The sequence below is a fragment of the Pelophylax lessonae genome (genome assembly GCF_965119305.1).
Source record: "Pelophylax lessonae genome assembly, chromosome: 1".
NCBI lineage: Eukaryota > Metazoa > Chordata > Amphibia > Anura > Ranidae > Pelophylax > Pelophylax lessonae.
Window position 1 is genome coordinate 502,089,730 of NC_138768.1, and position 15,765 is coordinate 502,105,494.

At 45.6% G+C, this 15,765-nt stretch overlaps 1 protein-coding gene across 1 annotated transcript in view; it reads left to right on the plus strand.

The window, feature by feature from the left end:
* Window positions 1-15,765, plus strand: part of LOC309547173 (phospholipid-transporting ATPase IC-like) — a gene marked incomplete at both ends in the record, with an annotated part of 345,791 nt that overhangs the window by 152,995 nt on the left and 177,031 nt on the right. Inside the window, one exon of the mRNA XM_082246961.1 lies at window positions 6,442-6,606. Coding sequence (XP_082103087.1) covers window positions 6,442-6,606 — 165 coding nt within the window. The remainder of the gene's footprint in view (window positions 1-6,441; window positions 6,607-15,765) is intronic.

The window sequence follows — 15,765 nt, forward strand, 5'->3', positions numbered from 1 at the left end:
TGATAATGTTAAAACGACTTATTAATAAAAAAGTAATTAGGAACACTCACATTTTAGTAGAACTAAACAAGCATGTAAAGATAAACTCCTGTGTTTCACAAAACAGCTGACAAGTAGAGATGGCCTTGCGGTTCGCCCGGCGGTCGGTTTGCGGCGAATTCTGCTTGTTCGCTACCCGCCAAATTTTCAGACACATGGCGTCGTTCGCGGCGGCCAAATTTGTTTACATTGGGGAGAACTTTGACCCTTGACACAGCCGTCAGGTGGAACGGGACAGCCAATTGAAGCATTCCAGCACATGGACAGTCCCCCTACCCTATAAATAGACCCAATCTGGCGGCCATTTCACATTCCGCTTTCTGCCAGTGTAGGGAGAGGTCTGCTGTGCTCATCAGGGAGAGTTTGCTAGACACATATAGCGCTGTGAAGATCCACAAAAGGGCTGGTATTTCGGTATAGGTCTAGTATCTTTTGAGCTTAGGGAGAGGTATCTTGTGGTTGCTTTAGGGGCAGTTAGAGATCGGCTGCAGTCACACAGAAATCGCTCTGTCAATGTCCACAAAAGTCATTTAAAGTGCTCCAATGTCGTCCACAGTATAATATACTTTGTAGAAAGCATATTATAGTGGATTAGTAGTATTATTGTGCACTGTGCAGCATTGTGACAAGTGTGGTGGTGAGACTGAGCGTTTCTGCAGCAACACTACATACAGTGGCAAACTCCCTGGCCAATTATTTGTAGAACTGGTGTGATAGACCAGTGGCCCCCCAATAGTACATATTGAAGTGGGGTGTTATCAGAGTATACTTTTACAATTGTATTTGTGTCCTGCAACAATATTGCCTCTTTTGCTTGGTGAAGTCTGATACACACAGTGCCAAACTCACTGGCCAATTTTTTGTAGAACTGGTGTGATAGACCAGTGGCCCCCCAATAGCACATATTGAAGCGGGGTGTTATTTAACAGTATACTTTTCTAAGAGTGTATTTTAGTCCTGCCAAAATGTGGCCTCTCTTGCTGTGTTGACTGTGCTACACACAGTGACAACAGTTACTGGCCAATTATTTGTAGAACTGGTGTGATAGACCAGTGGCCCCCCAATAGCACATATTGAAGTGGGGTGTTATCAGAGTATACTTTTACAAGTGTATTTGTGTCCTGCAACAATATTGCCTCTTTTGCTGTGTGAAGTCTGATACACACACAGTGCCAAACTCACTGGCCAATTTTTTGTAGAACTGGTGTGATAGACCAGTGGCCCCCCAATAGCACATATTGAAGCGGGGTGTTATTTAACAGTATACTTTTCTAAGAGTGTATTTTAGTCCTGCCAAAATTTGGCCTCTCTTGCTGGTTTGACTGTGCTACACACAGTGACAACAGTTACTGGCCAATTATTTGTAGAACTGGTGTGATAGACCAGTGGCCCCCCAATACCACAGATTGAAGCGGGGTGTTATCTACCTTTTTCCAGATATACTGTGATTCTCTAGAGACTGTTGTCACAGGGTAATTAAAAAACATGACAGGCAGAGGAAGAGGCAGAGACGTACGCAGGGGTGGTAGGGGTAGGGCAGGAGTGGTAGGCCGAAGCCTAACTGTGAAGTTTCAAAAGCCGCGTGCAATTACGACAAAGGACACACCAGACTTGGTTGAGTGGGTCACTCAGCCTTCCTCTTCTGCACCCTCCTCATCCTCTCTATCTGCACCCTCTTCACGCTCTGCTGTGTGCACCCCCAAAGACACCACCACCACATACCCTCCACTTGAATCAATGGAATTATTTTCCGATCCATCACAAGATGTTTGCGATGTGCAGCCATTGTTGGAATCGGATCAGGAAGAGGAGGTAGCAACAGCTGCCATTCAGCAGTCTGACAACAGTACCCAGATCAGCCCAAGGAGGTTGGTCCCCGCTGTTGCTGCCTACTCTAAGATCTCGAATGTTAGTGGTGGGGAAGATGACGTTGATGATGATGAGTCTATGGACGTCATGTGGGTGTCCACAAGAGAGGAAGTGGAGGGAGTTCAGAGGGAGAGACGGACTGGCAGATAGGGAGGAGAGGCAGGCAGAACTTGCATTGCACAAGAGGTAGAAAGCAGACTGCAAATGTATCAGGAGCGAGTTATCAACCATGTACAGTCACATCTGGTGCTCCCAGGACGCCAGCACATGGCTCCGCAGACTGGGCTTTTTTTAATGTGTCCGTTGCTGACAACAGTGTTGCCATCTGCAGCCTTTGCAGTCAACGCATAAGTCGCGGTAAGCCCAACACTCACCTAGGGACAACCGTTTTAAGAAGGCACCTAAACTCCCATCAACGAGCCCAGTGGGAGCAACACCGTCAGAACCCACAAAGCCACACTCCAGGCTCTCACCGTCCAGCCCCTTCTCCTTCTGCTTCTCCTTCTCCTCTCTCCTCACATTTGCCCTCCACTCCACCTTCCATGATGCCATCATCACGTTGTTCTGGAAAAAGGCAGGCTTCTGTGGTCCAAATGTTGGAGCTGAAAAAAATGATGACGCCGGATAACCCTCTTGCCCAATGTTTGACTGCTGGCTTGTCGGAACTGATAGCCCACCAACTACTGCCATATCAACTGGTGGACTCAGAGGCCTTTCGTAAATTTGTGGCCATTAGAACACCACAATGGAAGGTCCCAGGCAGAAAATATTTCTCGCAAAAGGGCATTCCAGAGCTGTATGACCATGTTAAGCGGCAAGTGAATATATCTCTGGCACACAGTGTTGGTGCCAAGATACATCTGACCACAGACACATGGTCTAGCAAACACGGGCAGGGAAGGTATATCACTTTTACTGCCCACTGGGTGAACCTTCTGATGGCCGTCAAGCATGTAACCCGTGGCACCCGTGTAGATTTAGTTGTACCGCCACGGATTGCAAGCAGGCCTGCCTCTTCTTCTCCTCCTCCTCCTCCATCCTCCCTCTCCTCCTCGGCTTACTCCTCCTCTTCCGCTGATACTGCCTCTTCCACTGTGCCGCCCAAGATCCCCAGAACCTATTCCATATGCCAGGTGAGACGTTGCCATGCTGTGCTGCATCTGTTGTGCCTGGAAGCCACTGCACTCCTTTCAGCGTTCACAGGCAGATCAGTGGCTGACACCGCTGAATTTGACAGTTGGTAACGTGGTGTGCGACAACGGTGCCAATCTGCTGAGCGCGCTGAAACAGGGCAAAATAACACACGTGCCATGCATGGCACACGTGGTGTTATTTGTGGTGGTGCAGCGATTCGTTGGCAAATACCCTGGGGTCCAGGACTTCTTGCGGCAGGCCAGGAAAATGTCGGCCCATTTCCGAAGATCTTACACAGCCATGGCCCGCCTTGCTAAGATTCAGCTGCGACACAACCTGCCCGTCAGGCGTCTTATTTGCGACTGCCCGACGCAATGGAACTCAACGTTGCATACGCTTGATAGGCTGCTCGAGCAGAAACGTGCAGTTAACGACTACCTGTTCAAACCCTGCGGCAGGACAGGTTCTGGGGAGCTTGGTTTTCACCTTGCCAGTGGCTGCTAATGCGGGATGCATGCAGACTTTTGCGGCCATTCGATGAGATCACCAAACTGGTCAGTCACAGCCAGGGCGCCATAAGTGACATCATACCTTACGCCTTCTTTCTGGAGCGTGCATTGCGTTGTGTCATTGATCAAGCCGTCGAGGAGCAGGAAGATGAGGAAGTCGCAATGTTGGATGAATTCCCAGTGGGTGCTACTCCATCTGAACAAATAATTCAACTAAGCGCTCACTTCAAAGGGGAAGACTGGCGTGCTGCTCTCCTCAGGCAGGGAACTCCAAATCGGGTACATGAAAGAAAGGAAAGGAGGCGCAACCACCTAGTGCATTACCCGTGGTACTGTATACATTTTTTAATAAAAAATGCCAAATGCATACTCACAAACATGCAGAAATAAAATTGTGTTACAAATTCCCGTCACGTGTGCTGGAACATGTCCTTTAAGATGCGACCGCTAACGCGTTTCGGGAGTCAAGCCCCCTTCAGCTCTGAAAGGACGTTCAGCGCAGCAGGGGGGTCGTGACCGATAAGCGCACTCGCCTAGCTCATGACAGTGTAGACTACCTCACATTTTTAAAAATGAATGAGGCATGGATCTCTGTTGAATTCAACACATGTGACCAGTAGACCATGTTTCATTGAAATTCCTCATGCCAGGCCACAAATATCAGCCAGACCGCCATCCACCCACAGCAATTCCTTGTCCTTGGCTTCGCTACATACAACGGCATAAAAGGCATTTCATGTCCATTGAATGGCTAATTTTTGGGGCCTATACAGGCCGACACTTACTTCTGTATACTGTGTGAATGCCTAATGTACCTCCAGCCATTAAATACTATGTTCTTTGCTGTCAATTAAACCCATGTGAACTCATTTTTGGGGCCAATACAGGCCGACACTTCTGTATACTGTGTGAATGCCTAATGTACCTCCAGCCATCAAATACTACGTTCTTTGCTGTCAGTTAAACCCATGTGAGCTAATTTTTGGGGCCTATACAGGCCGATACTTACTCCTGTATACTGTGTGAATGCCTAATGTACCTCCAGCCATCAAATACTACGTTCTTAGCCTTAGCAGGCTAATTTTTGGGGCCTATACAGGCCGACACTTACTTCTGTATACTGTATGAATGTCTAATGTACCTCCAGCCATCACATACTACGTTCTTAGCTGTCAGTTAAACCCATGTGGGCTAATTTTTGGTGCCTGGAATGGCCAACACTTACTTCTGTTACCTGTGAATGCCTAATGTACCTTCAGCCACAGAATACTACGTTCTTAGCTGTCATGTAAACCCATGAGGGCTAATTTTTGGGGTCAATACTGGCCGACACTTACTTCTGTATCCTGTGAATGCCTAATGTACCTTCAGCCACAGAATACTACATTCTTAGCTGTCAGGTAAACCCATGTGGGCTAATTTTTGGGGCCTGGAATGGCCGACACTTAGTTCTGTTACCTGTGAAGGCCTCATATACCTTCAGCCACAGAATACTACGTTCTTAGCTGTCAGGTAAACCCATGTGGGCAAATTTTTGGTGCCAATACTGGCCGACACTTACTTCTGTATCCTGTGAATGCCTAATGTACCTTCAGCCACAGAATACTACATTCTTAGCTGTCAGGTAAACCCATGTGGGCTACTTTTTGGGGCCAATACTGGCCGGCATTTACTTCTGTATCCTGTGAATGCCTAATTTTTCAGAATGGAATTGAAAATCAATGGGTCTGTAAAGGTTCCGCCAAATTGTGGAATGGATGCGGACCCATTTTACAGATGTGTGAATAGACCCTATATGTATTAGACATGTATTTACCGGCTGCTGTAAGTTCTGGCTGATTTATGAAAAAAAAAATGATTTTTTGCTGTGAAAAAAAAATAAAAAAATTTAGGGCAACTTTTTCAATTGCAATACTTCTGTTATGACATTGTCCATGTGCTGGGACTATTTGTGCACAGCTAGTACGTCTTTCGTGGCTGCAAATATGACCTAAAGGTTTTTAAAGTTCGCCTCCCATTAAAGTCAATGTGGCCCGCCGCGAACTTGCGGTTCGCAGACTTTTGAGAAAATGTGCGGCTGACGTTCGTGAACCGCCCCGGCCGATGTTCGTCCATCTCTAGTTGTAAACTCACAGCCAGACCAAAATACTTATGAGTGATACAAAAATACTTTTCCAGTACTTATGTTACTGAGTAGCAATGCTTCTACCATTAATAATTACATTCTACCACTCTGTAGACCCCATGCTGCTGAAGTCTAAGGCAAAAGTGAAATATATTGCTTGACATAGCCAGCTTTGTTAGAGCAATGTGCCATCTGACTACAGAATATCTCTTCTACTGCTAAAATAGGAACATCTTTAGTTGTGCAAAACAGATAATGACACAGACCTAAATACATTTCTAATACAGGGCTATATTTCTCGAATGGGGGCTCAATATTTACAAAATGTAAAACTTTGCACTTAGCCTTGCTTTCCTTTACAGTAAGCCTGTCATTAGAGAAATATGAGTGCAGCCTATAAATAAATAAAAGCTGAAAAGTCCTTATTGTATATATTGGAGCAATCAAACAACATGACAGCCATACATCTACCATTATGAGAAGGAGACAGCATAAATGTCAGCATCCTTGTTTCTCTAGTGATAGGTTTTCAAAAGTAGTTGGATAATGGGTGACAAGCCAGGAACTGTTCACTGATTGTTGTGAAATTTGAGAGGTTATACATTGTAACAATTACTTTGCTTACTGATCATGGTTTCTAATTTTATCTCTCTATTGTGTTTCTGCTTTTGGGAAGATTGGTGTGTGATTTGAGTCATGTGGGGGATGTTGTCTCCTATTGACTAAAGATTTTCAGTGTGCTGCATATCTCTTTTGATCATCTAGATGTTCGGTGAAGAGACTCTGAGAACTTTATGTTTGGGGTTCAAAGAGGTAGATGCTTCTGAGTATGCAGAATGGAGTACAAAACACCATCAGGCCAGTGTTGCCTTGCAGAATCGATCACAGTATATGGAACTGGTCTATGATGAAATGGAGTGTAACCTGCAGGTATGAAAATGGTTTGTAAGAATGGTAAAATCAAGAATAAAAATGTATAAAAAATGTATAAAAATGTATAAAACATCTGAGCTTAGACTATGAAATTTAAAATGGACAAGCAGCCAGAACGAATTTGTTGATCACAAATAATAACATCAAAGATATAATCAGCGTGCAGCGCTAAAGGATATAAATAAAACAATCATGAAAATCCAAATAAAGATAATCAGTTGATAATGTAAAATCCCCATAGCAACTTTTGTGCGATAGATGTTCACGCACACCCAACACCACTATCAGAATAGAGGTACTCACCAAGGCCGAGATGCCGAGAGCGGTTCGCTGTTGCGACTAAGCGCACTCCTTCCCTCTGGAGGTGATACAGAGGGTGGATGGCACAAAGAGGCACAAGCTACCAGCAGGCAGGGTAGAGCTTGCGTGGAGGTCCTGTACAACTGGAGCAGAGACTGATCAGGATCCAGCAGTAGAAGTCCGGAGCAGGCTGAGGGTCAAACACAGGTAAGCAGATAATCCAGGTCACAGGCTGAGGGTCAAGGCACTGGAGATAGGAGACAAGACTAGGTCACAAGCAGAAGGTCAAGGCACAGGAGACTGAAGGTAAATCCGGGTCGCAGGCAGAGGGTCAAACACAGGTAAGCAAAAGCAAAGTCCGTAAAACAAGCCAAGGTCGGGTCCAGGAGAAGAGTAGGTCAGGGTCAATCCGGGTCGCAGCAGGTAAATGATCACACAGGAAACAGGAACTCAGGTACAGGAAGCTGAAAGACAAACCAGCAATTCCTCTGAGCACTTGCTCAGCTTTTATAGGCAGCCAGGAAGTCATGCGGTGCATGTCATGTGATGACCAGTCTACAGCTGAAGGTTTCTCTGACAGTGCCCCCCCTGAGGGGTGGCCTCCGGACGCCCAAACTGGACATCAACTCCGGGTGATTCACATGAAAATCTCGGATCAAGCGAGGGGCGTGTATGTTACTTGAGGGTTCCCAAGAGTTGTTTTCAGGTGGGTACCCCTTCCACTTGATTAGGTATTGGAGAACTCTACCCCTCTTCCTGCAGTTCAGTATGGCTTCAACCTCAAATTCATTTTCTCCATCCACCTGGACCGGTGGAGGAGGCGGCTCCTCTCTTCCCAGGAAGGGGCTAGGAATCACTGGTTTTAGTAAGGATGCATGAAAAACAGAATGAATCCTGTAAGAGCTGGGTAAGGCCAATTCAAAGGCCACAGGGTTAACCATCCTCTTGATTTTGAACGGCCCTATGAACTTTGGGCCCAACTTCCGTGAGGGAAAAGGTAATCTGAGGTTAGCTGAAGATAACCAAACTTCCTCAAGACCTTGAAAACCGGGTTCTCTTTCCTTCCCCTGTTGTAGTACTTCTTATAGTCATCCTGGGCCTTTTGCATGGTTTCTTGAATCCTTAGAAAGTTCTGTTGGATGGAGGCTATTAGCAGGAACAGATAATTCAGGGGTAGCGTTTGGAAGGAAAGAAGGGTGAAACCCAAAGTTAGACCAGAAGGGCGTTTGGTTGGTGGCTGAATGAACTGAATTATTATACGCAAACTCCGCGTAGGATAGCAGAGAGGACCAGTCATCCTGGGAGCCAGAAGAGAAACAGCGGAGATACTGCTCCAGAGTTTGGTTCGTTCTCTCTGTCTGGCCGTTGCTTTGAGGGTGATACGCAGAGGAGAGACAGACCTTTATTTGTAGTGCTTTACAAAGTTCTTTCCAAAATTTGGAGGTGAATTGAACCCCTCTGTCAGAAACAACACTGTCGGGTACTCCATGTAGCCTTATTATTTCTTTGATAAAAATGTTAGCTGTCTCCAAAGCAGAGGGGGTGCCCACCATGGGCAAGAAGTGTGCCATTTTGGAAAGGCGGTCGACAACAACCAGAATGGAGGTGAAACCTTCCGAGGGAGGAAGATCAACAATGAAGTCCATAGAAACTTCAGCCCATGGGCGTTCTGGAATGGGTAAAGGTCTAAGTAATCCCCAAGATTTGGCGTTAGCCACTTTACTGCGCTGGCAAGAAATACAAGAGAGAACATACTTTTTACAGTCCTGCCTCCAACCAGGCCACCAAAAAGAACGGGCAACCAATTCTGAAGTCTTTTGAGTCCCAAAGTGACCAGCCAGTTTATGGTCATGAAGCAACTTTAACGTCATGGGTCTAGCCTCCGGTGGGACATAAATTCTTCCTTGGGACCAGAACAAGTCATCTCGTTTCTCCAAGGAGGATATTTCCGGGTCAGTACAATGGCTGGACGCCAACTTGATGGTGGTCATAAGATCAGTGTGTGTGAGCAGAAGGAAGTTTTGTGGAGATAAGATGGTGCTAGGTTCCGTTGACTGGGGAGATTCAGGGAACATCCGGGAGAGTGCGTCTGCTTTCCCATTCTTGAGGCCAGGTCTATAAGAAATATGAAAGTTGAACCTAGAAAAGAAGAGGGCCCACCGGGCTTGCCTGGGTCTTAAGCGTTTGGCTGTCCTGAGGTATTCTAGGTTTTTATGATCGGTGAAGATCATGATGGAATGGGGAGCACCCTCCAACAGATATCTCCACTCCTCCAGAGCGAACTTGATGGCCAACAGCTCCCAATCTCCCACATCGTAATTCCTTTCCGGGGAACTTAGTTTCCGAGATGCGAAAGCTACGGGATGGAGGAGAGCCTTGGGGCCCTGTCTCTGGGAGAGGATGGCTCCAGTGGCAGTTTCCGAGGAGTCTACCTCCAACACAAATGGCAGGGTTGGATCCGGATGCCGTAGGATTGGTGCAGAGGTGAACAGGGCTTTGAGTTTGGTAAAAGCTTCCTGGGCCTCTTGGGACCACTGAAAACGACTGTGTTGGCGGGTTAGTTGGGTGATGGGTGCAACAATGGATGAGAAGCCAACGATAAACCTCTGGTAAAAGTTAGCGAATCCAATAAACCGCTGTACCCCCTTCTTGTCTACTGGAGCCGGCCACTCCTGAATTGCCTTGACCTTCTGTGGATCCATTGCGACCCCGTTGGTAGAAATGATAAAGCCTAGGAATTGCACAACAGATTTTTCGAATTCGCATTTCTCTGCTTTAAGGTACAATTTGTGTCTCCTGAGAATTGCAAGTACTGTCTTTACATGAACCCGGTGTAGCTCAATGGTGGCAGAAAAAATAAGAATGTCGTCCAGGTAAACAACTAGGAAATTGTCCAGATATTCTCGAAAAATGTCGTTTAGCAGGTGCTGAAATGTGGCCGGGGCGTTACACAACCCAAAGGGCATTACCAAATATTCATAATGTCCAAACCTGGACCTGAAGGCAGTCTTCCATTCCTCTCCAGGCCTGATTCGGATGAGATTATAGGCACCTCACAAATCCGACTTAGAGAAAATTCGGGCAGACCGGAAACGCTGAAACAACTCTGGGATAAGTGGAAGAGGATAGCGATTTTTTATCGTTATTTTGTTCAGTTCTCTATAGTCTATGCATGGTCTTAGGGAACCATCTTTCTTTTCCACAAAGAAGATGCCGGCTCCGGCCGGTGAAGAGGATGGACGAATGAAACCCTTATCCAAGTTCTCATCAATATACGTCTTAAGAGCCGCTAGTTCAGTCTCTGATAGTGGAAAGATGCGGCCAAAGGGTATTTCGGAACCAGGTAGCAAATCAATGGGGCAGTCGTAAGACCGATGAGGTGGTAGGCAATCAGCTTTTTGTTTATCGAAGACATCTCTAAATTCAAGATATACCGGAGGGACGTGCTGGAGATTGTCAGGTGTAGGTGCTACGGTTAAACAGGTGGCTGGAGCTGGAGGAAGGCAATGCTGGGAACAGTAGGGAGAGGAGAAGGAGACTTTCTTCTTGTTCCAATTGATGTCAGGTTCATGTGCCTGTAGCCAGGGGAGCCCCAAAATGATGGGGAACATGGGGGAGAAGATGATGTCAAAGCTTAGAAGCTCCTGGTGGCCGGAGTCCGTGGTGACAAGGATGGGCCTTGTCTGTTGTGTGACAAATCCAGAGCGAAGGAGAGACCCATCAGCCAGGTAGACTTGGAGGCCTTGTTCTTTGGTTTGCAGTGGAATGTGTAGTTTTTGGGCCAGTGAAGTGTCTAGAAAACAATTACAGGCTCCGGAATCAATAATTGCAGGTAGATGAACTTCCTTTTCCATTAGCTGTAAGGAGACAGAGAGGGTGACATAAGTCTGGGATAAACCAGGGTTTTGAAAGTTCATGAAAAACTGCGAGCGTGACTTACTGGGTCTCACGGGGCAGGTACGCAGAAAATGTCCAGTTCCCCCACAGTACAGACAGAGATTGGCCTGTCGCCGTCGTTGCTTCTCTTCAGGGGTAAGAGGAGCACGGACCAATCCAAGCTGCATGGGCTCAGCCACTGGAACAGAGGTGACAGGAGTCCCTGGAAAGGATGGGTGAACGGAAGAAGGTTTAGGGAGCATCCAACTAGGTCGGGGACCCTGGGAGCGCTCAGAGCGCCGCTCGCGCATGTGCCTGTCTAGCTTGGTAACGGATTGGATTAAATCCTCCAAAGTGGCAGGGGTTTCAATCCTGGCCAACTCATCTTTCAAAGCTTCTGACAGCCCCTGGCGGTACTGGTATTTAAGAGCGGGTTCGTTCCACTCTGTGTCAGCAGACCATTTTCGAAATTCAGCAGTGTAGTCCTCCACTGGTCTCTTTCCTTGAGACAGGGAGTGTAGCACAGCTTCTGCAGTAGCGGTGCTTTGAGGGTCGTCATATAGTTGAGACATACTTTCAAAGAAAAGGTCCAAAGAATTCAGAAGAGAGCTCCTCTGTTCCATCAGGCTGTGGGCCCAGGCCTGCGGCTCTTCGGTCAACAGGGAGATGACAAATCCCACCTTAACTACTTCGGACGAAAAAGTCCTGGGCTGAAGGGCTAAGTACAAGGAGCATGCATTTTTGAAGGCCCGGAACTTTTTGCGATCGCCTGAAAAACGCTCCGGCGTGGGAACCCTGGGCTCAGGGGTAGCCATGATCACTGTGGGGCTTGATGCAGCTTGAGAAGAGGAGGCTCCGCTGGTGGGCGCAGGGGCTGCGGCTGTTGATGCAGGTGACCCTGAAAGTTGCTGGAGACGACCGTCAATCTGGGCATAGCCTTCCTGCAGTTTCTGGACTGCATCAGTGAGGGTTGTGACCTGCTGGCACAGAATCTCAAGAGGAGAACGCGCTCTGTCAGCCTCTGACATGGCTGGTTTGTACTATCAGAATAGAGGTACTCACGAGGCCGAGATGCCGAGAGCGGTTTGCTGTTGTGACTAAGCGCACTCTGCCCCTCTGGAGGTGATACAGAGGGTGGATGGCACAAAGAGGCACAAGCTACCAGCAGGCAGGGTAGAGCTTGCGTGGAGGTCCTGTACAACTGGAGCAGAGACTGATCAGGATCCAGCAGTAGAAGTCCGGAGCAGGCTGAGGGTCAAACACAGGTAAGCAGATAATCCAGGTCACAGGCTGAGGGTCAAGGCACTGGAGATAGGAGACAAGACTAGGTCACAAGCAGAAGGTCAAGGCACAGGAGACTGAAGGTAAATCCGGGTCGCAGGCAGAGGGTTAAACACAGGTAAGCAAAAGCAAAGTCCGTAAAACAAGCCAAGGTCGGGTCCAGGAGAAGAGCAGAGTAGGTCAGGGTCAATCCGGGTCGCAGCAGGTAAATGATCACACAGGAAACAGGAACTCAGGTACAGGAAGCTGAAAGACAAACCAGCAATTCCTCTGAGCACTTGCTCAGCTTTTATAGGCAGCCAGGAAGTCATGTGGTGCATGTCATGTGATGACCAGTCTACAGCTGAAGGTTTCTCTGACAACCACAGTGATGAGACAAATTTGCTTACCAGAAGAAGTAGACCCTCGGGTTATAGAGAGGTCTAAATAAGCAACGTTGAAAATAAAAGCCAGATATAAATCAAAGCTTCAAGGGGGATTCCAAGCAGTTTCCATCTGTAAATCACTGTCTTGCTATGGGAGATTCATCAAACGCTTCAAAAAAGACATGCACCTCCAGCTATACAAGCATCGAGTTCCTTCAGGTATTACCTCATAGGAATGTAAATAAGGGTACCATAGGTTTTATAATCATGAAATGCTCTTTATAAAATAAACTCACATGTACTTTGATTCAAAAAAGAACAACAAACAATATTCCGCGGTATACGGCGTGCTTACATTATGCGTACCAAGTCCCGTCTTGCGCATTTCATCATAGTCTGACATCATCGGAGGCGTGGCGAGCAGACGCAAGCAAGCTATAAATAGCAGAGGAACCGGATATACACAGCCAGAAGTTCAATAGCCCCACATTAGGTTCCACTACCCGGAAGTGTGGCAAACCACTGATCACATGACCAGACAGCCCAAGACCCAGGAAAAATAATATAATAATGGTACTTGATGAAAAAAATGTTTTGTAAAATCAAAATGACCCTTTCTGAGAGGGCAGAAATATGGGAGCCACTGTTGTAAGAATACTAGCTTTCTGGCTTTTGATCTGAATTACTTCTTGACCCAGAGTAAGCATCTAGATTAGAAAGTCAGTGTGAAATTACAATTCCTATCTTGTATACTTGCAAGTGCCTCAAAGAAAAAAAAAATAAATAAAAATTCATTTGATCAGTATGACAGCCAGGTAACTAGCTCATTCAGAAGGGAAAATCAACAATGGCGGATTTCCTCAACACAGGTGTCCTTTAACAAAAGGGAAGAGTCAGGTTATCTGACTATTAAATATACATTGTTTCAGTTTATTAGTGTGTACCACTGTCAATTGTAAGATATCTAAATGCTGTCTAAAAATAATTATTTTTTTTAGCATAGACTACAATGGAGTATTTAATAATGGTAACGCTTCCATAAGAGATTAGAAAATACACAGACCTGTAAGGGTGTTGATTTACTAAAACTGTGGAGTGTAAAGCCTAATTGAACAGGCTGAAGGTAGAAACTGATTTGTTACCATGCACAGCGGCACCAGATTTTGCACTGTCCAGTTTATCTACGTAAATCAACCCTATGATGTTTTACTGAGAAGGCCAAATCAAAGTGACTGCCAAATACCTCCCAGCTTTAAAAGCTAATAAACAGGGACACCTTGGGACAGAGAATACATGCGGAGTGCCAAGAATAGGCTAGGCTAAATCATACTGAATATTGGGTATGACTTAAAGGAGCATAGGTAAATAGAGTCTGTGCATGTATATTGTATATACTGTACATAGCCTGCAGTACTTTTACCAACACAATACTCAACAATAATTGCTGTGCTATGAGTAAAGGTCTAACTTACATAAACCTAAAGAGTAAAAAAAACATAAATAAAGTATACATAAAGAGGGCTAACACTTTTTCTGAGCCTACCTTGAAGAAGAACTCCATTAGCTGAACTACACAGCAATTATAAACTGTTGAGAAAATAAATACTTTGGTTAGGAATTTGTAATATGCAGCACAAGGAATACAATACAGGTGTCACATCTATGTAAAGTATAACACAGCAGATACAGTGGAGCAGTCAAGACAATATACAACATAGTGTAACCATATCTCCCAACATTGAAACTGAATCATGGCAAAGAGTGGGCTTTGCAACATTTTGCTGAATTTGGGGTATGGCTTTAGGAGACATTGCAAAATAGAATCGGAATCTACTTACAGTGTACCATGCACATGTTTTCTACAGTCCTTGCATCCTCAAAATATATCAGCATTACTATACTATGATCATCGTATAATCACATTTGCCATAGGTTATAAGAAAGAGTGGCATGTTGGCGTTTTGCAAAAAAATGACCTGGACGCGAAGGGAAGGAAATCTTCCAGAAGATTAAGTGGTTAAAACACTTCCACTTGCCTTTTGTGCTCTTTGTTGGAAATATTTTGGTCCCATTGAGTGTTGACATTATGGGGTTAATTTACTAAAGGCAAAAATACTTCAAAAAATCTAACTTCAATAAGCTGCGATTCATAGGGGTTGGTTTACTAAAGGCAAAAAGACTGTGCACTTTGCAAAGTGCAGTTGCCCTTTGCAAGTGCAGTTGCTCCAGAGCTTAGTAAATGAGGTAACAGTACCCAATCATGTGCAAGGAAAATAAAAAAAACAGCATTTTTGCTTGCACATGATTGGAGGATGGAAGTCAGCAGAGCTTCTGCTCATTTACTAAGCAAAGTGCACAGTCTTTTTGCCTTTAGTAAACCGACCCCATAATGTCAAACTCAAAAATGAAAAAAAAATCGAATTTCTTCATAAATTTAGGCCAATATTAATATGTTAAAAAAATCCCAATAAGTGTATACTGATTGGTTTGCGCACAAGTTATAATGTCTAAAAACTATGGGATATATTTATGGAATTTTTATTTATTTTTTACTAGTAATGGCGGTGATCAGCGTCTTATAATGGGTATGTGATATTGCAGCAGTCAAATCTGACACTAACTGACACTCTTTACCCTTTTTAGGGATCAGTGACACTAATACAGTGATCAATGCTAAAAATATGCATTGTCACTATACTAATGACACTGGCTGGGAACATCAGGGATCAGGGATAGTTAACATCAGGGTCGATCAAAGGGCTAACTGTGTGTCTAAGGCTCCATGTACACGGGACGTTGTTAAAAGTCCCTTTGAATGCTGGAATTTTTAGGACGTTTGAAACGTCCGTCCGGTCGCGTTTGTACCCGCGTTTAGCGGCGTTTGCGGGCGTTTGCGTTTAGAAGCGTTCCTAGAGGTCAAAAAAATGGAAAACGCGGGTCATCACGTTCAGACGCGTTCAGACGCGTTCAGACGCGTTTGGCCGCGTTTGTGCGCTTGAAACGCCGGGAAACACACGTTTGAACGCAAATAATTGCGTTCTAAAAAAAGTCCCTGAACGCAACTGCCTGCAAATGACTGTAAACGACCTGGTGTACATGGACAGATAAGATAAAATGTAGATGGGTTCAGGGGCTTCTGAAAAAAACGCCCAACTGCTCCTAAACGGCCATTTCCAGCGTCCCGTGTACATGGACCCTTAACAATGTGTTTTTTTTAGTACCTGTTACTACCTGAGTGTCTGGGAGTACCTGTTACTACCTGAGTGTCTGGGAGTACCTGTTACTGCCTGAGTGTCTGGGAGTACCTGTTACTGCCTGAGTGTCTGGGAGTACC